Raw genomic sequence first — 24212 nt, forward strand, 5'->3', positions numbered from 1 at the left:
TTATGAAAAGATAGATGACATAGGAGAGTATTCTCAGGAGACCAAACCATGTTCAAGGACAGAAACTAAGCCACCTGGATACTGGGGATATGTGACCCCACGTTCATTGCCTTGACTAACTGAATTTCAACTTCTAAACCACAAAGGATAATATAATAAATGCCCATTGTGTGGTTGTGTCCTACAATCTTTATAGGAAGCTATTATATGAAACTTAAAATCAATACAATTCGGGGCCAGAGAGATGGTACGTGGGTTAAGTAAATCCCTCCTCTTCCAGAGGGCATAATATATGTGTGTGTGTGTGCGTGTGTGTGTGTGTGTGTGTGTGTATGTATATATGGTATAAAATGTATTTTATACCATATATATATATATATGGTATAAAATGTATTTTAATATATTTTAAGTGACAAATGTAAAAAAGTTTTTATTTCCTTTATGAATGAACATTATTCAATTATAAAATCTTAAGCACATCATATATGAATGGCCAGTTTATTTTTGATATCCACTTATTACTAATATTGACAACCTGAATAGGGTCATCCCTATTCCTATTCCTGGGCATTTCCAGTGATAGGTTTTCACTTCATCCTCCTAATACCCCCCATTCCATTCTTTCTTCCGATATATCCCTCCCTTTTTCTACCACCGCATGATCCCTCCTGTTCCCATTCTTACACCCTGCCCTCCAAATCTTCTGCATCTATTCTATTTGCTCATATGAGTTAGATAAATGTGTCAGCTCCTGAACCCTCCTTTCTACTTGGGCTATCCAGTTCTTTGGAGTGTAGAATGATTATAATTTATTTTACAGCTAGCATCTACTTATAAGGGTGTGCGTACTATGTCTTTCTACATCTGTGTTTCCTCAATCAGAAAAAGGTTTTTAGTTCCTTCCATTCCATTTCTTCCATTCATTTTTTTTCTTTAAGGACCTCTATGATTTTCATAATGTTGGGTTTATGATGATTTTGTGCTTTAGCAATATTGGAATATTCTGGGAAGGGTGTAGTAAGATACCTGGATTCATATTGCCAAGTCTGTTGATGATTATGTTCTTACACTGGATTTTTAACATCTACATTTAGGATAAATATCAGTTTATGGGCCTGTATCTGAGTCTGTTGTTGTTAAATAGTCTTTTGTACCTTCCTTTTGTTCTATCTTTCATCTTCCAGTCTTTGTAATCTGTATTCCTGGTATCCATCTTGACCTTTCATCAAGCATGGGGTCTCAGTTAGAGATGGGGGCAAGATTTCTGGTAATTAGCATAGCATGTGGTCCATCTTTTTTCTTCTGTCTGGCATGGCCTGTCCTGCAGTATACATTATCCATCTATGTATGGGTGGGGTATGGCAACAGGGAGCAGGAAGTAGATGAGATATCAGAAGCTTAGGTTGTTTTACACTGAAAGGAACTCTTTGGTGGGAATCATATCTTGTCTTCCTTGTGTTACCTGCACCTGGACTCTCATTATCTGCCCTAGTAGGAGTAGATGTACGGAGAAAAGCCATAGGCAGTTGGAGGTATCACTGGCTTGGTCATGACTTCCAAACTGAGAGAGTGGGAGAGTTAATACAGCAGTTACTACTCCTATGTATTTGGCTGTCATGGCCTTTACCTGAGTAATGAATATCTACATGAGTAGCAGAAGTGTGGGTATATTGGGTGGTGTGGATGTGTATGTGTGTGTGGGACCAGGAGCCAGTCTACCCTGGAATGATTTGAATCGGGCCACATCATTGGACATAGAGGTAGCTTTGAAAACTGATGTTTTCTGGCCTTCTCTCTCTAATGTAGTTGGATTGTTGCTTATAACTTCTAAAATCTCCTAAAACCATTCTGTGTTTTTCTGTGTTTATAAACTACTGGCTTGGGTGAATAGAACTTGTTGTCTAGCAGTGGAGAACGAATGAAACATTCATTTCTATTGCTCTATACTCTGTCCAGGCTGCCAGAAGCCTCTCTTTTGGGTCCTGTTACCTCTTTGTGAGCTAGAGAGGAAGGAAGAGAAATTTAATTAAAATGCTTTATATAGGCAAATATGGAGCTATATATACCTATAGATCTATATAGATATCTATATTCATACAACCACACTCTGGCTGGGCCCAACTGTCTGTCACATTCAGTTCCAGAAGTGTTCATGCATGCTTAGATGCATACAGATACTTACACATATACGTATAGACAAAAAGACATACACATTTGGGTGGATAGATAGATAGGTTGATGGCTGGCTGGCTGGGGCTGAGCTCCTCAAGGTAAATCATCTAACAACATATGACAGCAGAGGCCAAGTGGTAGTCAAGGTGTCAGAAGTTTTGGTCATTTAGTTCTGAAAGGAGAGCATAGAAGTGTTCAGATTGCAGATGGGGATCTTACCTGTTCTGACTTGTGAGCCCTGCACGCAGTAGATCTGTGCACAAATGGGGTAAGGGACATGGAATGAGGCAGGGGTAGTGTGTTGGGAAAGGTGACAGTGGCTTCCAAACCAAAGGAGTGGGAAGTTCAGACCGGGCTTCAAACTGAATCCTTTCATGTTCTCGGTGTCTCAGTTATTCAATTTCCTTTTCTGTACTATGTTCTTATACTGAAATGCTGAAGTTAGAGGAAATATGCTCATTCACATGCTGAACTCTGTTGTCTAACTTTTTTTTTTTTTTTTTTTTTTTTTTTTTTTTTTTTTTTTTTTTTTTAGTTTTTAAATCACAACCTTGAGGAGCTTGTGTGGCTTTCCATCAGGATGAGCACTAACTGATGTTTTCTGCAGGAGCAACTATGAAAGAGCTGAAGGTGATCCAACCTGAGAAGACAGTGTCTGTTGGTGCTGGAGGCTCAGCCACTCTGAACTGCACAGTGACATCCCTGTTTCCTGTGGGGCCCATGAAGTGGTTCAAGGGTGTAGGACAGAGTAGACACTTTGTATATAGTTTCACAGGAGAACACTTCCCCAGAGTAACAAATGTTTCAGATGTTACAAAGAGAAACAACATGGACTTTTCCATCCACATCAGTAATGTCACTCTTGGAGATGCGGGTACCTATTACTGTGTGAAGTTTCAGACAGGATCATTACAGCCTGACACTGAGATTCATTCTGGAGGAGGCACTGAGCTGTTTGTACTTGGTAAGTACTATATTTTCCTTTTCATCCATGATTTCTCTTACAGGTTGAAATAGTGTCCAATACTCTGTTAACAACAAGTAAGAAACACACCGGGCAGTGGAAGCACTTGCCTGTAATCCCAGAACTTGTGAGGCAGAGGCAGGCAAATTTCTGAGTTCAAGGCCAGCCTGGTCTACAAAGTGAGCTCCAGGACAGCCAGGGCTACACAGAGAAACCCTGTCTTGAAAAACCAAAACAAAACCAAAACAAAACAAGTAAGAAACACATGTAGAAGGGACCCTAATATACATTGTTTCACTTTACCTCATATCTGTACCAAGAACTCTGAGAAGAATAGAGAATATTCTAAGTGTTAGATGCTTCCCTTTCTGGGAAATGAGTGTAAATTTATACATTTGTCTGCCTGCCTGATGATATTTTTCAAACTATTACAGATTAGTGGCTGCAGAAAGACCATAAAAGATGACTTCTGTATCCAGTGACATGGTCAGAACAGACTTCCATAGTGTACATTCATATCTGATTATGTCTTCCCTTTCTGCCCAAAAAATTTTGGGATCAGACATACCAGGTCCAACTCAGATATCTATAGAGACAGCAACTAGCTTTCCAGAGGAACATTTAACCCAAGGTGTATGTCTTCTCTCTCCTAAGTTGAAATCCACATCACAGCAGAAAGATCCAGGATAGGGTGTTTTTTCTCATTTCCTGTTCATTCACAGCACACATAAAATAGCAGAGATGCCCACATTTCTTGTGGAATCACATCCCCAGTTTAGATGGGGACAATAAGCTAGGCCTTTCACTTGTGACTGTCAGAGAGAATTTTGTAGCAGAGACCTATTCATACAGGCACAGAATGTTTGTGCCAATGTTGACTTGCTACCTGGAGGAAGGATCATGTGGATCATATCCAATCAACAGCCAAGGCAGCCAGATGCTCAATTTGAATTTCCTGACAGAAGCATGAAGTTCTTCTATCTAGATCTTGATTTTGAGAATTTGAAAGCATGAAAGTCAGTGACACTATCTGTCGCAGTCATATTAGAGAAATGAGACCTGTATGCCAGTGCCCTGTCCATTATCACACAGCCAGTTAGTGTTGAGATATACAATGGAATCCACCTCTCATTCCTGGCCAATTTCTTGCTATTTATGCAAGGAACATCTTCTTCACTTAGGTACCTGATGCACAAGAGATATTGAATCAGAATTTCATGAAGCCAGCCAGCATTTTCATTCATCACCATCTCCAAAATGTCAAAAATTTCCTCAAATTCAGATTATAATATGCATTAATTATAGGAAGCTACCCACAGGTCAACAATACTCTTACCCCCATATGGTTGATAAAACTGTTCCCTATATTAGGAACCATAGTACAGTAGCTAAAGATACCATATTTCAGATTGCAGGCCATGAATGTTTCATTTGGTTTTTTTGGCTATTAAAACAATAGTTAGTCGAAATCGGTGTGCTCCAGTGAATCCAGCAGGCCCCAGCGGGAGCCTTCGGGTGCCTGCTTTGGGATCTGAACGGCCAGGGCCACAGCACTCAGTCTCCAGGAAGTGCAGGAGACCCGGTGTGCTCCCAGAGGCAGTCTGGGAGCTCCCAACACAGCTTGCTTCTGTGGCCCAGAGCTTGGGTCCCAGTCCTGAGGCCTCTGGTGGCAGCCCTCAGCTCTCTTCGCTTCCGGATCCAGATTAGCCTGGGCTGCAACACTACATCTCCAGGTCCTGCAAGAGGCAAGAGGGGCTTCCGGGCAGCCAGCTGGGAGAAGTCGGTGTGCTCCAGTGAATCCAGCGGGCCCCAGCGGAAGCCTTCAGGTGTCTGCTTCGGGATCTGAACAGCCTGGGCAACAGTACCCTGTCTCCAGGCAGTGCAGGAGGTAAGCTGTGCACCAGAGGCCACCTGGGAAGGGGCAGCTTGCATTGGTGAGTCCAGCACTGACAAGACAAACTAACACCAGTGAGAACTAGATGGCAAAAGGCAAACGCAGGAATGTCACTAACAGAAATCAAGGGAATATGGCAACATCTGAACCCAATTCTCCTCTACCAGCATGTCCTGGATACCCCATCACACCAGTAAAACAAGATTTGGATTTAAAATCACTGGTCATGATGCTGGTACAGGAACACATTAAGGACATACTTAAAGAAATTCAGAAGAAAATGGATCAAAAGTTAGAAGCCCTTGCAAGGGAAACACAAAAATCATTGAAAGAAATCCAGGAGAATACAAAAGCCAATAATGAGGAAATGCAAAAAACACTTAAAGAAATACAGGAGAACTTTGGTCAACAGGCTGAGGTCATGAAAGAGGAAACACAAAAATCTCTTAAAGAATTACAGGAAAGCACAAACAAGCAAGTGAAGGAGCTAAGCAAAACCATCCAGGATCTAAAATCAGAAGTAGAAACAACTAAGAAAACTCAAAGGGAGACAACTTTGGAGATAGAAAGTCTTGGGAAGAAATCAGGGGACAGAGATGCAAATATCAACAACAGAATACAAGAGATAGAAGAAAGAATCTCAGATGCTGAAGATTCCATAGAAACCATGGGCTCAACTGTTAAAGAAAATGCAAAATGCAAAAAGCTTGTAACCCAAAATATCTAGGAAATCCAGGACACTATGAGAAGACCAAACCTAAGGATTATAGGCATAGATGAGAGTGAAGATTTACAACTTAAAGGGCCAGCAAATATCTTCAATAAAATTATGGAAGAAAGCTTCCCTAACCTAAAGAGAGAGATGCCCATGAATATACAAGAAGCTGACAGAACTCCAAACAGACTGGACCAGAACAGAAATACTTCCCGTCACATAATAATCAAAACATCAAATGTTCTTAACAAAGAAAGAATATTAAAGGCAGTAAGAGAAAAAGGCCATGTAACATATAAAGGAAGACCTATCAGAATCACAGCAGACTTTTCACCTGAGACTATGAAGGCTAGAAGATCCTGGGCAGATCTCATGCAGACTCTAAGAGAACACAAATGCCAGCCAAAACTACTGTATCCAGCAAAACTCTCAATCACCGCAGATGGAGAAACTAAGATATTTCATGACAAAACCAAGTTTACCCAATATCCATCCACAAACCCAGCCCTACAAAGGATAATAGGAGGAAAACACCAATACAAGGAGGGAAACTTCACCCTGGAAAAAGCAAGATAGTAACCTTTCATCAAACCCAAAAGAAGTTAAGCAATCAAATTTAAAAAATAACGTCAAAAATGATAGGAAGTAACAATCACTATTCCTTAATATCTCTTAACATCAATGGACTTAATGCCCCAATAAAAAGACACAGACTAACTGACTGGATACGTAAACAGGACCCTACATTTTGCTGCTTACAGGAAACACACCTCAGGGTGAAAGGCAAACACTACCTTAGAGTAAAAGGCTGGAAGACAATTTTATAAGCAAATGGTCTCAGGAAACAAGCTGGAGTAGCCATTTTAATATCAGATAAAATTGACATTCAACCCAAAGTCATCAAAAGAGACTCTGAGAGACACTTCTTGCTGGTCAAAGGGAAAATACAAGAAGAACTCTCAATCCTGAACATCTATGCTCCAAATGCAAGGGCACCCTCTTTCGTAAAAGAAACGTTATTAAAGCTCAAAGCACACATTGCACCTAACACAATAATTGTGGGTGACTTCAACACTGCACTTTCCTCAATGGACCGATCAGGAAAACAGAAACTAAACAGGGACACACTGAAACTATGAAGCTTTGGACCAATTAGATTTAACAGATATATATAGAACATTCTATTCTAAAGCAAAAGAATATACCTTTTTCTCAGCACCTCATGGTTCCTTCTCCAAAATTGACCATATAATTGGTCACAAGACAGACCTCAACAAATATAAGAAGATCGAACTAGTCCCATGCCTCCTATCAGATCACTATGGAGTAAACGTGGTCTTCAATAGCAACAAAAACAACAGAAAACCCACATACACGTGGAAACTGAACAATAATCTACTCAATGATACCTTGGTCAAGGAAGAAATAAAGAAAGAAATTAAAGACTTTTTAGAACACAATGAAAATGAAGACACAACATACCCAAATCTATGGGACACAATGAAAGCAGTGCTAAGAGGAAAACTCATAGCCCTGAGTGCTTCCAAAAAGAAAATGGAGAGAGCATACTTTATCAGCTTAATGACACACCTGAAAGCCCTGGAAGAAAAAGAAGCTATTTTACCCAGGAGGAGTAGAAGGCAGGAAATCATCAAACTCAGGGCCGAAATCAATCAAGTAGAAACAAAGAGAACCATACAAAGAATCAACAAAACCAGGAGCTGGTTCTTTGCGAAAATCAACAAGATAGATAAACCCTTAGCCAGACTGACCAAAGGGCACAGAGAAAGTATCTAAATTAACAAACTTAGAAAGGAAAAGGGAGATATAACAACGGAAACTGAGGAAATCCAAAAAATCATCAGATCCTACCACAAGAGCCTGTACTCAACACAACTGGAGAATCTGGAGGAAATGGTCAATTTCCTTGACAGATACCAAATACCAAAAGTCAATCAGGACCAACTAGACCTTCTAAACAGTCCCATAATGCCTAAAGAAATAGAAGGAGTCATAGAAAGTCTTCCAACCAAAAAAAGCACAGGACCAGATGGTTTCAGTGCAAAATTCTATCAGACCTTCAAAGAAGAGTTAACACCAATACTCTTCAAACTATTCCACAAAATAGAAACAGAAGGAACACTACCCAATTCCTTCTATGAAGCCACAATTACGCTGATACCAAAACCACACAAAGATCCAACAAAGAAAGAGAACTTCAGACCAATTTCCCTTATGAACATCGATGCAAAAATACTCAATAAAATTCCTGCCAACCGAATCCAAGAACACATCAAAACGATCATCCACCATGATCAAAAGTAGGCTTTATCCTGGGAATGCAGGGTTGGTTCAATATACGGAAATCCATCAATGCAATCCACTACATAAACAACCTCAAAGAAAAAAACCACATGGTCATTTCATTGGATGCTGAAAAAGCATTTGACAAAATTCAGCATCCTTTCATGCTTAAAGTCTTGGAGAGAACAGGAATTCAAGGCCCATACCTATACATAGTAAAAGCAATATACAGCAAACCAGTAGCCAGCATCAAACTAAATGGAGAGAAACTTGAAGCAATCCCACTGAAATCAGGGACCAGACAAGGCTGCCTCCTTTCTCCTTATCTTTTCAATATTGTACTTGAGGTACTAGCTTGGGCAATTTGACAACATAAGGAGGTCAAAGGGACACAAATTGGAAAGGAAGAAGTCAAACTATCATTATTTGCAGACGACATGATAGTCTACCTAAGTGACCCAAAAAACTCCACTAGAGAGCTCCTACAGCTGATAAACAACTTCAGCAAAGTGGCAGGTTATAAAATCAACTCAAGCAAATCAGTGGCCTTCCTATACTCAAAGGATAAGCAGGCTGAGAAAGAAATTAGGGAAATGACCCCTTCACAATAGCCACAAACAGTATAAAGTATCTTGGGGTGACTCTTACCAAGCATGTGAAAGATCTGTATGACAAGAACTTCAAGACTCTGAAGAAGGAAATGGAAGAAGACCTCAAAAAATGGGAAAACCTCCTATGCTCATGGATCAGTAGAATCAATATAGTTAAAATGGCCATTTTGCCAAAAGCAATATACAGATTCAATTCAATACCCATCAAAATCCCAACTCAATTCTTCTCAGAGTTAGAAAGAGCAATTATCAAATTCATCTGGAACAACAAAAAACCCAGGATAGCTAAAACTATTCTCAGCAACAAAAGAAAATCTGGGGGAATCAGTATCCCTGACATCAAGCAATACTACAGAGCAATAGTGTTAAAAACTGCATGGTATTGGTACAGTGACAGGCAGGAGGATCAATGGAACAGGATTGAAGATCCAGAAATGAACCTACACACCTATGGCCACTTGATCTTTGACAAAGGGGCTGAAAACATCCAATGGAAAAAAGATAGCCTTTTCAACAAATGGTGCTGGTTCAACTGGAGGTCAGCATGCAGAAGAATGTGAATTGATCCATCCTTGTCTCCTTGTACTAAGCTCAAATCCAAATGGATCAAGGACCTCCACATAAAGCCAGACACTCTGAAGCTAATAGAAAAGAAACTGGGGAAGACCCTTGAGGACATCGGTACAGGGATAAAGTTTCTGAACAGAACACCAATAGCGTATGCTCTAAGATCAAGAATTGACAAATGGGACCTCATAAAATTACAAAGTTTCTGTAAGGCAAAGGACACCATCAAGAGGACAAATCAGCAACCAACAAATTGGGAAAAGATCTTCACCAATCCTACATCAGATAGAGGGCTAATATCCAATATATATATAAAGAAAAAAAAACAATAGTCATTAGTAGTTAGCTGCTACATGCGTTCAGAGTAGACCTACTCATATATTAACCACCCTGGCCATAAAAAACATGTCCTCTCTATAGGAGTGCTGTGGCATTTAAGAATGAATTAGTTTATAGGATGTTATCATTTCCCCACTTGAGTGTAGTATAGCAAATTTTCTGACAACCCTTCAATGAAGAAAGACAAGGAAAATGGGTTTAATCTGAATTCATACATATCATAAACAAGGACAATGAAGTTCTATGAAATGCAAAATTCAGGAAACCCTAACCAGCAAGTGATTAAGGTAAGATGCAGTTCATAGCTTCTAGTGATACTAGCTTCACCTGCCATATCATATGAGTATGCTCTTAAGGATGATGGTGTCGGACAGAGGAACAACAAATAGCAATTGCTATATGCTATGTCTCTGTTATGCTATTTTCTCACTAAACATATTCCTCAAAAGTGAGGTCATTTCTTCCCTTTGGAGAAGACCCTGAAGTACGTAGAAGGACCTGACATGTGAACAGATAACAGAGAGGCAAGCGTTGCCTACAACCTCTGCCTCACTGAGTAAAACAGCACAGATGACTTTCTCCTGCATAACTTGTTTTCTGAGCAGCAACCATGGAAGAGAGCTGCCAAGTGTTTCCAGTATTGAAAATGTGAAGAAGAAATAAATCGTTATATGCAGGAATGTGGGGACCCTGGAACAACAAACTCATTCTGCCCAGAACGACCTGGAATACTAGCATAGTATTCCTCAAGTTGGATTCTTAGAGTAGAAATAGAGCAATGTCAGTGAAGTGGCTTTAGTGGAGAACAGCAGCTTTATTTTGGGAAATGAATGTGATGTCACAGAAAATGAGTTAGGAATAAAATACAGTTTTTGTTTCAGCCTCAGTAATATCATCTGTAATGCGGTAATTATCATAGATCCTTCAGAGGGAAAGACTGGGCCTCTGTACATCACCCAACACAAAGGCATGGTAAAACAGGTGGCATATCATGGTTGTTAAACCTTGGACAACTCATTGAACCTGTCCCTTAGTTTTTCTTCTGTAGAATGAGGTTATCTGTGCCCATTTTGAGACAACTATAACTACCCAGAGAAACAGTGAGCGTCTGGCAGCAGGAGGCCATGGGGTGAGAAATTTTACCCTTTGCAATGCTGTTTCCTCTTTTCTTTTTCTTTCTTTCTTTCTTTCTTTTTTTTTTTTTTTTTTTGATGATTACAGCCATAGCCAATGGTAGGTGTTCCTTGAGAAAAGAGAAAACATGCCTATATTCATGGCTGGTAATTTCAGCGTCTTTAGGTACATCACAATTGCAGTGGTCCTCATAAAATAGGACTGAATATAAATGCCTGGATAGTGTCGCAGCAATGCTAGCTTTTGACATGTATCCTGAATAAGATCTTAAATGCAGGGTACACTTTTCCTGCTAGTACAGGACATAGACTTCCTTAATGAATGAGTGCAGTCATACAACATGCTAAGAGAAACTGCTGACAGGAAATGTTTTATCACTGTAGCAGTGTTACTATTGGATCATGCGATGTTGGACATTCCACTTTCCCAATCTAAGCTTTTGATTCATTGACATGAAGTTAGGGTATGGTTTGCAGTTCTTCATCTAGTGACTTTTGGAATTTCCTTGGAAACCGAGAGAAATCCTAGGTCCATATTCCTTTAGTTGTTCTGATATGGGTCTTCATATCTGAAATACATACATGATTTGAGGCAGCAGGAAATATTTGGGATTATTTTCTTGATAGAGCTGTGAGCACACCAAGTTGAGACATGACAACCCCTCATGCTTCAGAACAGAGAGGATGATCCTGCTGTATACAACCCCCCTAAACTCCAAGTTATGTACTGGGGGCATCTTTTACTGTGTAGATCCAAGTTACCCAAAGTTCAAACAATAGAGATCGCTCTACAGCTCTAATCTCAGGGTGAATCTTCCCTATACAGCATGTGTTTGTATTAGAACAATTTCTGCAACCAGAAATTTCTCCCTTGTCCTCAGAAATCTATATTACTGATACTGAAGGTCAACAACAGCTCTATGTTTCTCCCATCTCATGGTCATCTGCTCTATATCATTAGTTCCTCTGGAGGAAGTGATTGCACTTGTGAAAGCAACTGAGGATCTAAATGAACAGAACACTAAGAAAAAGGATGATGTCAAGATATAGAAGATTCTTCTCCTTAGGTGGGATTTTCATGGTAGTGCCAGCAGCAAAGCAGAGACACACATTATGGTTTCTGAGTGGCTTTTCCTGCACACAGATGGTGAAAAAAGTATAAGCATGTGATCCTAAAACCAGTAATGAGGGCAGTGATAAGGACGATTTTATGTATATAATTAGCCATGTACAAGGCCTGACCCTTTTACTGATGCTATGGTGTGCTTACAGACAGGAACCTAGCATGGCTGGTTCCTTCATTTTCTTCTTTCTAGGCTGAGAGTTTATTATTATTATTATTATTATTATTATTATTATAATTATTACTACAGCAACAACAACAACAACTACTACTACTACTACTACTACTACTACTACTACTACTACAACTACTTCTATTTCTGCTATAACTCTTTAATCTGTTTTTACAGTCCAGTGGTTATACCTTTCCCAGTTCACTGTCTAACAGTTCCTCATCCCATTCCTCCTCCCTTGTCTCCAACAGGATGTCCCAGCTACCCCACCCAACGAGACCTCCCCATTCCCTGGGGCCTCAAGTTAAGTGCATCTTTTTTCACTGATGCCAGACCAGGCTGTCCTTTGCTATATATGTGTCTGGGGCCTCATATCAGCTAGTGTATTCTGCCTGGTTGGTGGCTCAGTGTCTGAGAGACCTCAGGGATTTCAGGTTAGTTGAGACTGCTAGTCTTCCTAATGGGTTGCCTTCTTCTTCAGTTTCATCCAACCTTTCCCTAATTCAACCACAGGGATTCCCCAGCTTCTGTCCATTGGTTGGCTGTAGGTATTGGCATCTGTCTCTTTCGGCTGCTTGTTGGGCCTCTCAGAGAGCAGTCATGCAAGGTTCCTGTCCGTGAGCACACCATAGCATCAGCAACAGTGCCAGGCCTTGGAGATCTTGCTGGAACTCCTTTTACTCAGATTCTTCTCCATTTTTGTTCCTTTTAAACAAGTGCAATTCAGGATCAAAATTTTTGACTTTGGAATGGCAACCCCATCTTCCACTTGATGCCCTCTCTTTCTAGTGGAAGATGAACTCTACAAGTACCCTTTCCCCACTCTTGCACATATCATCTAAAGTCTCTCCCTTTGAGCCCTGGGCATCTCTCAACTCCTAAGTCTCTGGTACATTCTAGAGGGTCCCCCTAACTCCTACCTCCTAAGGTAGGTTGTTTCCATTCATTCAGTTTTCATTTGATTTTTATCATCCTATCTGATTATGTCCCCCCTTTCCAGTCCCTGTACCCTCTCCCACTGAGGTTCCTCCCTCCCTCTGCTGCCCATGATTACTTTCTTCTCCCCCTTTGGCTTGTTAATGTTCTTGAGTTTTGTGGACTCTATCCTGGGTGTTCTATACATTTTGGCTAATACCCACTTATTAGTTAGCACATACCATGCAAGTCCTTTTGGATCTCAGTTACCTCACTCATGGTATTTTCTTATCCCATCCATTTGCCTGCAGAACTCAAGAACATTAGGATGTTCTCACTCCTAATAGATGCGTAGCATTCCATTGTATAAATAAAGCACATTTTCTGTATCCGTTCTTCTGTTGTGGGGCATCTGCTTTGTTCCTAGTTTCTGGCTATCACAAAAAAGGCTGCTATGAGCATAGTAGAACATGTGTCATTGTGGCATGGTAGGGCATCTTTTGGGTATATGCCCAACAGTGGTATATTTGGGTCTTCAGGTAGATCTATTTTCAATTTTCTGAGAAAACGTAAGATTGATTTCAAGAGTGGTTATATCAATTTGCAATCCACTAGTAATGGAGGAGTGTTCTTCTTTCTCAACATTCTTTTTTATTGTTGTGGTTTGGTTTTTTAAATTTTTTATTCGATATATTTTTTATTTACATTTCAAATGATTTCCCCTTTTCTAGACCTCCACTCCCCGAAAGTCCCATCAGCCTCCTTCCCTCCCCCTGTTTTCCCACCCAACCCTTTCCACTTCCCTGTTCTGGTTTTGCCCTATACTGCTTCACTGAGTCTTTCCAGAACAAGGGGCCACTCCTCCGTTCATGTTGTACCTCATTAGATGTGTGGATTATGTTTTTGGTATTCCAGTTTTCTAGGTTAATATCCACTTATTAGTGAGTGCATACCATGATTCATCTTTTGAGTCTGGGTTACCTCACTTAGTATGATGTTCTCTAGCTCCATCCATTTGTCTAAGAATTTCATGAATTCATTGTTTCTAATGGCTGAATAGTATTCCATTGTGTATATATACCACATTTTTTGCATCCACTCTTCTGTTGAGGGATACCTGTGTTCTTTCCAGCTTCTGGCAATTATAAATAGGGCTACTATGAACATAGTGGAACATGGATCCTTATTACATGCTGGGGAATCTTCTGCATATATGCCCAGGATTCTTGCCAACATGTGGTGTCTCCTGAATTTTTAATCATAGACATTCTGATTCATGTAAGATGGAATCTCAGGATTGTGTTGATTTGAATTTCCCTGATGTGTGAAGTCTTTGAATATTTGAGTGCTTCTCATAGGCTGAGGTTTTTAATCCAGTTTTTATGGGATGATATTAGGAAAAGTATCAGCTCAGGACTATCATTTCAAAGGAAATTTTTCTCAGAGGGATCGAGGGAAGGGAATGAGAGACAAGGACAATAGATAGAGGGTGATGGATCTGAAGAAAGGAAAGTAGGGAGAGAGTCTTTGTCCGAGATATCAAAGTGCTGCCTCTGGATAGAGAACAGACAGATTTGTCACATAGGAAAATGTCAATTAATAAAGGTAAAGTTGGAAATCCTTTTTTATGATCAAGTATTTAATTTTAATTGGTAATATTAATTGCAAGTGCCAAAAGGGAGGGGGTTGATTGCTGGTCTTCAATACTTTGAAAGCTGGACCTTGGTAGTCAGTCTCAGGGGGAGGAAGTGGCCAAATAATGAAACAGATCTTGGTGGCTATCGTTAGGAACATAATCTTAGAAAGGTATAGGGAATAAGGGAGAAGGGCAAGGCCTGTCAGAGCAATGCTCAAATGGGCCAGAGTCCCAGCAAAGGGGATATTGGTGTGTATTAATGAAAGACCAGTATTTAATCAATCACCTGATGGATGTCAAATGAATTTTGACTTTAGACTGTGTAAATTCCCTACCCACATGCATCTGATCTTAATCTTATCAAAGATTTGGTTGCTAGAATCTTGGCAGTATAAGATCAGCCAGAAATTTCCAAAAAATTGTGACTGGCTATACTCCCTCCAACATGAAGGTACATTAGGTTTACTGGTATTTACATACCCTAACTGCAAAAATCACTTGCTAACTTTCCTGACTGGCTGGCCATTTAATAAGTTATTATATATGCACTAACACAATTGTGAATGATAATTATCAAATGCAGCCTGTTACATAAAATAACCTCAGCACAGGACATCTATAGGGCATACTGTTTTCCTCCCAAAAGTCCAGGACTATGTGTGCTTTTGAGCTTTTGAGAGTAGAGGTCATTTCTTTCTGATCAGTGTGCTTGCATCTGTGTCCCTTGAGATTATTGATTTGAAAATGTACATTGATAGGGTAATCTGGTGATCTCTGGCTTCTTTTTTTTAACGTCATATTAAGTACAATAGAAATCTACAAATGGAGATGCAGGTGATTAGGCTCTCAATTTAAAGTTTAATTCTTGGCACAGACTAGAGATAAGGGTAAATATCCAGAAAGAAAAAAAGAAAGAAAGGAAGGAAGGAAGGAAGAAACAAAGGAAGAAAGAAACAAAGAAAAAAGAAACAAAGAAAGAAAGAAAAAAGAAAAATAACTAGGGGAATGAGTAAGAATTCCAACTTTCTGGTAATTTTATTATATATATAATTTCCTGGCTGAATGATAATTTTAAATCTAGGAACATTTACCATAGACTGTCAAGGTTTCATGATGAGGTCTGCAGGAATAAATAATATAAAATTTGAAATACATTGGTAATTGCCTTCCTTAGCTTGAGGCCAAGAATTGCACCTGGCCTTGCTCCTCTTTGTTTTCTCCTGGGCATTTTGGCATTCCTGTGGAGATACAGTACATTGAACAACACAGAGAGATCTCAGGGGTCCAGGTTACTTTCAAATGATGAGCTTCCTACAGAGTCACCTTCCTCATCCTCAATTTTTTCCAGCTTTTCCCTAATGTAACCACAGGGGTCATCAGCTTCTATTCATTGGTTGGGTTTAAATATCTGCATCTGACTCTTTTAGCTCCAGTTGGGTCTTTTGGACGGCCATCAGGATAGGCCCCTTTTTGTGAGCACACCATAGCCTCAGTAATAATGTCAGAACTCGGTGCCTCCCACTGAGCTGGATGCCAGTTTGGGCCTTGTTTTCCACAGGCTCTTCTCCATTTTTGTCCCTGCATTTCTTTGAGACAGGAAGAATTATGGGTCAGAATTTTTGACTGTGGAATAGCAACAAAATCCCTCACTTGATGCCTGTCTTTCTCCTGGAGATGGGCTCTACAAATTCCCCCTCCCCACTGTAGGGCACTTTATGTAATGTCCTTCCCTTTGAGTCTTGAGATTCTTCCACCTTTCAGGTCTTGGGTACATTCTGGAGAGTCTCCCGACCTCCTACTTCATAAAGTTGACTGACTCCATTCTTTCTTTTTTGTTTTTTTTTGTTTTTGTTTGTTTGTTTGTTTTTTATTCGATATATTTTTATCTACATTTCAAATGATTTCCCCTTTTCTAGCCCCCGACTCCCTGAAAGTCCCGCAAGCCCCCTTCTATCCCCCTGTCCTCCCACCCACCCCTTCCCACAGGGCTTCAGTCCTGTTCCCACCAATCAATAACTGATTTTGCTCCCTGTCTCCTCTTCTACTCAGGTCCCTCCCCCTCTACCCCTTGCTGTGATTGCTTCCTATTCCCTCCCAAACAGGATTGAAGCATCCTCACTTGGGCTCTTCAGCTTGTTAACCTTATTGAGTTCTGAGGATTGTATCCTGGTTATTCTGTACGTACATATCAGGCATGGGGCTGAATTACCTCATTCAGGATGATAGTTTCGAGTTCCATAATTTGCCTGCAAAATTTATGATGTCCATGTTCTTAAGATCTTAATAATATTCCATTGTGTAAATGAACACTTTCCTTATTTAAGGTTATATTTTTATTAGATACAGTCTTTATTTACATTTCAAATGTCCCATTTCCATGTCCCCTCAAAAAATATCCCATAACTCTGCTCCCCTCCTGCTGTTCCCCAATCAACCCTCTCCCACTTCCATGTCCTGTTATTCCCCTACACTGCAGCATCCAGCCTTCCCAGGACCAAGGGCCTCTTTTCCCTTTGATGTCCAACAAGGCATTCCTCTGCTGCCTATGCATCTGGAGCCCTGGGTAGCTCCATTTGTACTCTTTTGTTGATGGTTTTGTCCCTGGAAGCACTAGGAGTAGTGGGTGGCTCATACTGTTGCTCTATCTATGGCTCTGCAAACCCCTTCAGCTCCTTGGGTTCTTTCTTTAGTTCCTCCATTGGGAACCCTGCGCTCAGTTCAATGGCTGGCTGAGAATGTTCCCCTCTGTATTTGTCATGTACTAGCAGAGTGTCCCAGGTGACAGCTAGGTCTAGCTCCAGTCAGCAAACACTTGGAGACATCCATGATAGTGTCTCGGTTTTGTAACTGTATATGGGATAAATCCCTAGGTGTGTCAGTCTCTGGATAGTCTTTCCCTCAGACTCTTTTCCACACTTTGTCTCTGTATCTCCTTCCATGTGTATTATGTTCCCCCTTCTAAGGACCAGAGTCTCCATACCTAGTTCTTCCTTATTCTTGTGCTTCATTTGATTTGTGAATTGTGTCTTGGGTATTCCAAGCTTCTGGGCTAATATCCACTTATCAGTGAGTGCATGCCATGTATGTTCTATTGTGAATGGGTTACCTCACTTAGGATATTTTGCAGTTCCACCCATTTGCCTAAGAATTTCACAAATTCATTGCTTTTAATAGCTGAGTAGTATTACATTGTGTATTGTGTAAATATAGCACATTTTCTGTATCCATTCCTCTGTTGAAGGACATCTGAGTTCTTTCCAACTTCTGTCTATTATAAATGGGGCTGCTATGAACATAGTGGAGCATGTGTCTTTATTACATTCTGGAGAATCTTCTGGGTATATGTATGCCCAGAAGTGGTAAAGCAGGGTCCTCCAGTAGTATTATGACAAATTTTCTGAGGAACTGCCAAACTGATTTCCAGAATTGTTGTACCAGCTTGTAATCCCACCAGTAGTGGAGTGTTCCTCTTTGTCACCATTCTCTCTAGCATTTGCTGTCCCCTGAATTTTTGAGCTCGACAATTCTGACTTGTATGAGGTGGATTCTCAAGGTTGTTTTGATTTACATTTCCCTGATGACCAAGGATGTTGAACATTTCTTTAGATGCTTCTCAGCCATTCAATATTCCTCGGGTGAAAAATCTTTGTTTATTTCTGTACCCCATTTTAAATAGGGTTATTTGTTTCTCTGGAATCTAAGTTCTCGAATTACTTGTATATATTGAATATTAGCCTTCTGTCAGATGTAGGGTTGGTAAAGATCTTTTCCCAATTTATTGGTTGTTATTTTATCCTATTGACAATGGCCTTTGCCTTACAGAAACTTTGTAATTTTATAAGATCCTATTTGTCAATTCTTGATCTTAGAGCATAAGCTATTGGTGTTCTATTCAGGAAAGTTTACCCTGTGCCCATGTGCTCAAAGCTCTTCCTCGGCCTCTTTTCTATTAGTTTCAGTATGTCTTGTTTTATGTGGAGATCCTTGATCTACTTGGATTTGAGCTTTGTACAAGGACATAAGAATGGATCAGTTTGCATTCTTCTGCATGCTAACCACCAGTTGAAGGAGCACCATTTGTTGAACAGACTATCAATTTTTTTGCACTGCATGGTTGTTGTTCCTTTGTCAAAGAGCCAATGACCATAGGTGTGTGAGTTCATTTCTGGGTCTTCAATTCTATTCCATTGATCTACTTGCCTGTCACTGTACCAATACCATGTAGTTTTTAACACTATTGCTCTGACATACTGCTTGAAGTATTGGATATTGGTTGCACCAGAAGTTCTTTTACAGTTGAGAATACCTTTAGCTATCCTGGGACTTTTGTTATTCCAGATTAATTTGAGAATTGCTCTTTCTTTATTTCTTTCTTTTCTTTCTTTTTGAGAATTGCTTTTTCTAACTCTATGAAGAATTTAGTTGGAATTTTGTTGGGATTGCGTTGAACTTGTATATTGCTTTTAGTAAAATGGCCATTTTTACTATATTAATCCTGTCAATCCATGAGCATGGGAGATCTTTCCATCCTCTGATATCTTCTTCAATTTCTTTCTTCGGAGACTTGAAGTTCTTATCATACAGATGTTTCACTTGTTTTGTTAGAATCATGCCAAGATACTTTATATTGTTTGTGACTATTGTAAAGGGTGTCATTTCCCTAATTTCTTTCTTAGCCTGTTTATCCTTTGAGCAGAGCAAGGCTACTGATTTGTTTGAGTTAACATTATATCCGGCCACTTTGTTAAAGTTGTTTATCAGCTGTAGGAGTTCTCTGATGAAGTGTTTTAGGTTGCTTAACAAAACTATCATATCATCTGCAAATGATAACTTGACTTCTTCCTTTTCAATTTGTATCCCTTTGGCCTCCTTATGTTATCTAATTGCTCTAGCTAGAACTTCAAGTACTATATTAAATAGATATGGACAGAGAGGGCAGTCTTGTATAGTCCTTTTAGTGATATTGCTTCAAGTTCCTCTCCATTTAGTTTAATATTGGCTACTGGTTTGCTTTATATTGCTTTTACTATGTTTATGTATGGGCCTTAAGTTCCTGAATTTTCCAAGACTTTTAACATGAATGGAAACTGAATTTTGTCAAATGCTTTTTCAGCATCTAATGAAATGACCATGTGGTTATTTTTTATTGAGTTTGTTATGTAATGGATCACATTGATGGATTTCTGTAAATCGAAACCATCCCTGCATCCCTGGGATGAAGCCTACTTGATCATGGTGAATGATCATTTTGATGTGTTCTTGGATTCCATTAGCTAGAATTTCATTGAGTGTTTTTTCATTGATATTCATAAGAGAAATTGGTCTGAAGTTCTTTTTTGTTGGATCTTTGTGTAGTTTTGGTATCAGCATAATTGTGGCTTCATAGAACAAGTTGGGTAGTGTTCCTTGTCTTACTATTTTGTGGAATGGTTTGAAGAGTATTGGTGTTAGGTCTTCTTTGAAGATCTTATAGAATTCTGCACTAAAACCATCTGGTCTTGTGCTTTTTTTTGGTTGGGAGACTTTCAAGTACTGCTTCTACTTCTTTAGGAGTTTTGGAACTGTTTACATGGTCTATCTGACTCTGAATGAACTTTGATATTTGGTATCTGTCTAGTAGATTGCCCATTTTATCCAGATTTTCCAGATGTGTTGAGTATAGGCTTTTGTAGTAGGATCGGATAGTTTTTAGCATTTCCTCAGTTTCTGTTGTTATATCTCTCTTTTCAATTTTGATTTTGTTAATTTGGATACTCTCTCTGTTCCCTCTGGTTAGTCTGGCTAAGATGTTATCTATCTTGTTGATTTTCTAAAAAAAAAAAAAGCAAAAAACAAAACAAAAACAAACACAAAAACAAAAAACAGCTAAGCAGCTCTGGATTTTGTTGATTCTTTGTATAGTTCTTTTTGTTTCTACTTGGTTGATTTCATCCCTGAGTTCGATGATTTCCTGGGGTACACTCCTCTTGGGTGTGTTAGCAATTTTCTGTTCTAGAGCTTTCAGGTGTGCTGTTAAGCTGCTAGTGTATGCTCTCTCCAGGTTCTTTTTCTAGGGACTCAGAGCTATGTGTTTTCCTCTTAGCTCTGCTTTCATTCTGTCCAATGAATTTGGGTATGTTGTGCCTTAATTTTCATTAAATTCTAAAAAGTATTTGACTTCTTTTCTTATTTCTCCCTTGACCAAGGTATCATTGAGTAGAGAATTGTTCAGCTTCTATGTGTGTGTATGCTGTCTTTTATTTTTGTTGCTATTGAAGACCACCCTTAACTCCATAGTGATGTGATAGGAGGCATGGGATTAGTTCAATATTCTTATATCTGTTGAGGACTGTTTTGTGACCAATTATATGGTAAATTCTGGAGAAGGTAGCATGAGGTGCTGAGAAAAAGGTATATTCTTTTGATGTAGGATGAAATTTTCTATAGATATCTATTAAATCCTTTTGGTCCAAAACTTCTGTTAGTTTCACTGTACCTCTGTTTAATTTATGTTTCCCTGATCAACACATTGAGGAGAGTGGGGTTATTGAAGTCACCCACAATCATTTTCTGAGGTACAATGTATGCTGTGAGCTTTAGTAAAGTTTCTTTAATAATGGACGTTGCTCTTGCATTTGGAGCATAGATGTTCAGAATTGAGAGTTGTTCTTGGTGGATTTTTCCTTTGGTGTGTATGAAGGGTCCATCCATATCATTTTTGATGACTTTTGGTTGAAAGTCAATTTTATCCAATATTAGAATGTCTACTCAAGCTTGTCTCCTGGAACCACTTGCTTAGAACATTTTTTTCCAGCCTTTCTCTCTGAGGTAGTGTTTGTCTTTGACATTGAGGTGCGTTTCCTATAGGTAACAAAATGATGGGTCCTGTTTACATATTCAGTATGTTAGACTATGTCTTCTTATTGGGGAATTGAGCCCATTGGCATTAAGAGATATTAAGGAATAGTGATGATTCCTGTTATATTTGATATTATTTTTATGTTTGTGTGGTTATTTTCTTTTGGGTTTGTTGAAAGAAGATTACTAACTTGCTTTTTCTAAGGTGTAGTTACCCTCCTTATTTTGATGTTTTCCTTCTATTATCTTTTGTAGAGCTGGAATTTTTTCCAATATATTTTTTATTTACATTTCAAATGATTTCCCCTTTCCTAGCACCCCCCCCACACTCCCCGAAAGTCCCGTAAGCCCCCTTCTCTCCCCGTGTCCTCCCACACACCCCTTCCCACTTCCCCGTTCTGGGTTTGCTGAATACTGCCTCTCTGAGTCTTTCCAGAACAAGGGGCCACTCTTCCTTTCTTCTTGTACCTCATTTGATGTGTAGATTATGTTTTGGGTATTCCAGGTTTCTAGGTTAATATCCACTTATTAGTGAGTACATACCATGATTCACCTTTTGAGTCTGGGTTACCTCACTTAGTATGATGTTCTCTAGCTCCATCCATTTGCCTAAGAATTTCATGAATTCATTGTTTGTAATGGCTGAATAGTACTCCATTGTGTAGATATACCAAAATTTTTGCATCCACTCTTCTGTTGAGGGATACCTGGGTTCTTTCCAGCATCTGGCAATTATAAATAGGGCTGCTATGAACATAGTAGAGCATGTATCCTTATTACATGGTGGGGAATCCTCTGGGTATATGGCCCGGAGTGGTATAGTAGGATCTTCTGGAAGTGAGGTGCCCAGTTTTCGGAGGAACCGCCAGACTGATTTCCAGAGTGGTTGTACCAATTTGCAACCCCACCAGCAGTGGAGGAGTGTTCCTCTTTCTCCACACCCTCTCCAACACCTGCTATCTCCTGAATTTTTAATCTTAGCCATTCTGACTGGTGTAAGGTGAAATCTCAGGGATCTTTTGATTTGCATTTCCCTAATGACTAATGAAATTGAGCATTTTTTAAGATGCTTCTCCACCATCCGAAGTTCTTCAGGTGAGAATTCTTTGTTTAACTCTGTACCCCATTTTTTAATAGGGTTGTTTGGTTTTCTGGAGTCAAACTTCTTGATTTCTTTATATATATATTGGATATTAGCCCTCTATCTGATGTAGGATTGGTGAAGATCTTTTCCCAATTTGTTGGTTGCTGATTTGTCCTCTTGATGGTGTCCTTTGCCTTACAGAAACTCTGTAATTTTATGAGGTCCCATTTGTCAATTCTTCCTCTTAGAGCATATGCTATTGGTGTTCTGTTCAGAAACTTTCTCCCTGTACCGATGTCCTCAAGGGTCTTCCCCAGTTTCTTTGCTATTAGCTTCAGAGTGTCTGGCTTTATGTGGAGGTCCTTGATCCATTTGGATTTGAGCTTAGTACAAGGAGACAAGGATGGATCAATTCGCATTCTTCTGCATGCTGACCTCCAGTTGAACCAGCACCATTTGTTGAAAAGGCTATCTTTTTTCCATTGGATGTTTTCAGCCTCTTTGTCGAGGATCAAGTGGCCATAGTTGTGTGGCTTCATTTCTGGATCTTCAGTCCTGTTCCATTGATCCTCCTGCCTGTCACTGTACCAATACCATGCAGTTTTTAACACTATTGTTCTGTAGTATTGCTTGAGGTCAGGGATACTGATTCCCCCAGACTTTCTTTTGTTGCTGAGAATAGTTTTAGCTATCCTGGGTTTTTTGTTATTCCAGATGAATTTGATAATTGCTCTTTCTAACTCTGTGAAGAATTGAGTTGGGATTTTGATAGGTATTGCATTGAATCTGTAGATTACTTTTGGCAAAATGGCCATTTTAACTATATTAATTCTACCAATCCATGAGCATGGGAGGTTTTCCCATTTTTTGAGGTCTTCTTCCATTTCCTTCTTCAGAGTCTTGAAGTTCTTCTCATACAGATCTTTCACATGTTTGGTAAGGGTCACCCCAAGATACTTTATACTGTTTGTGGCTATTGTGAAGGGGTCATTTCCCTAATTTCTTTCTCAGCCTGCTTATCCTTTGAGTATAGGAAGGCCACTGATTTGCTTGAGTTGATTTTATAACCTGCCACTTTGCTGAAGTTGTTTATCAGCTGTAGGAGCTCTCTAGTGGAGTTTTTTTTTTTTTTTTGGGTCACTTAGGTAGATTATCATGTCGTCTGCAAATAATGATAGTTTGACTTCTTCCTTTCCAACTTGTATCCATTTGACCTCCTTATGTTATCTAATTGCCCGAGCTAGTACCTCAAGTACAATATTGAAAAGATAAGGAGAAAGGGGGCAGCCCTGTCTAGTCCCTGATTTGAGTGGGATTGCTTCAAGTTTCTCTCCATTTAGTTTGATGCTGAGAGCTGGAGTTTTGAACCACACTTATTGTATCCATTTTTTGGTTTTGGGACATCTAGGTTGTTTACTGTTTCTGGCTATCACAAACAAGGCTGCTATGAACATAGTGGAACATTTGTCCCTGAGATATGATGGGGTATCTTTTGAGTCATCAGCAAGATTCATTTCCAATCTTCTGAGGAATCTCCAGATTGATTTTCAGAGTGGTTGCACCAGTTTGCAATGCCACCAACAATGAAGTAGTGTTCCTCTTCTTTTGCATCCTCATGAAGATGGGCTGTCACCTGAGGCTTTGATCTTAGCCTCTCTGCTTCATTTAAGCAGGAGTCTCAGGATCATTTTGGTGTTCATTTCTCTGATCACTAGTCTTTGAACATTTTTTTAAGTGTGCCTCAGG

At 39.5% G+C, this 24212-nt stretch overlaps 1 protein-coding gene across 1 annotated transcript in view; it reads left to right on the forward strand.

Annotated features, from left to right (window-relative positions):
- Nucleotides 1-24212, forward strand: part of LOC127683504 (tyrosine-protein phosphatase non-receptor type substrate 1-like) — a 62244-nt gene that overhangs the window by 31790 nt on the left and 6242 nt on the right. The window contains exon 3 of the mRNA XM_052180801.1: nt 2780-3136. Coding sequence (XP_052036761.1) covers nt 2780-3136 — 357 coding nt within the window. The remainder of the gene's footprint in view (nt 1-2779; nt 3137-24212) is intronic.

This window comes from Apodemus sylvaticus, chromosome 4 (genome assembly GCF_947179515.1).
Source record: "Apodemus sylvaticus chromosome 4, mApoSyl1.1, whole genome shotgun sequence".
Lineage (NCBI taxonomy): Eukaryota > Metazoa > Chordata > Mammalia > Rodentia > Muridae > Apodemus > Apodemus sylvaticus.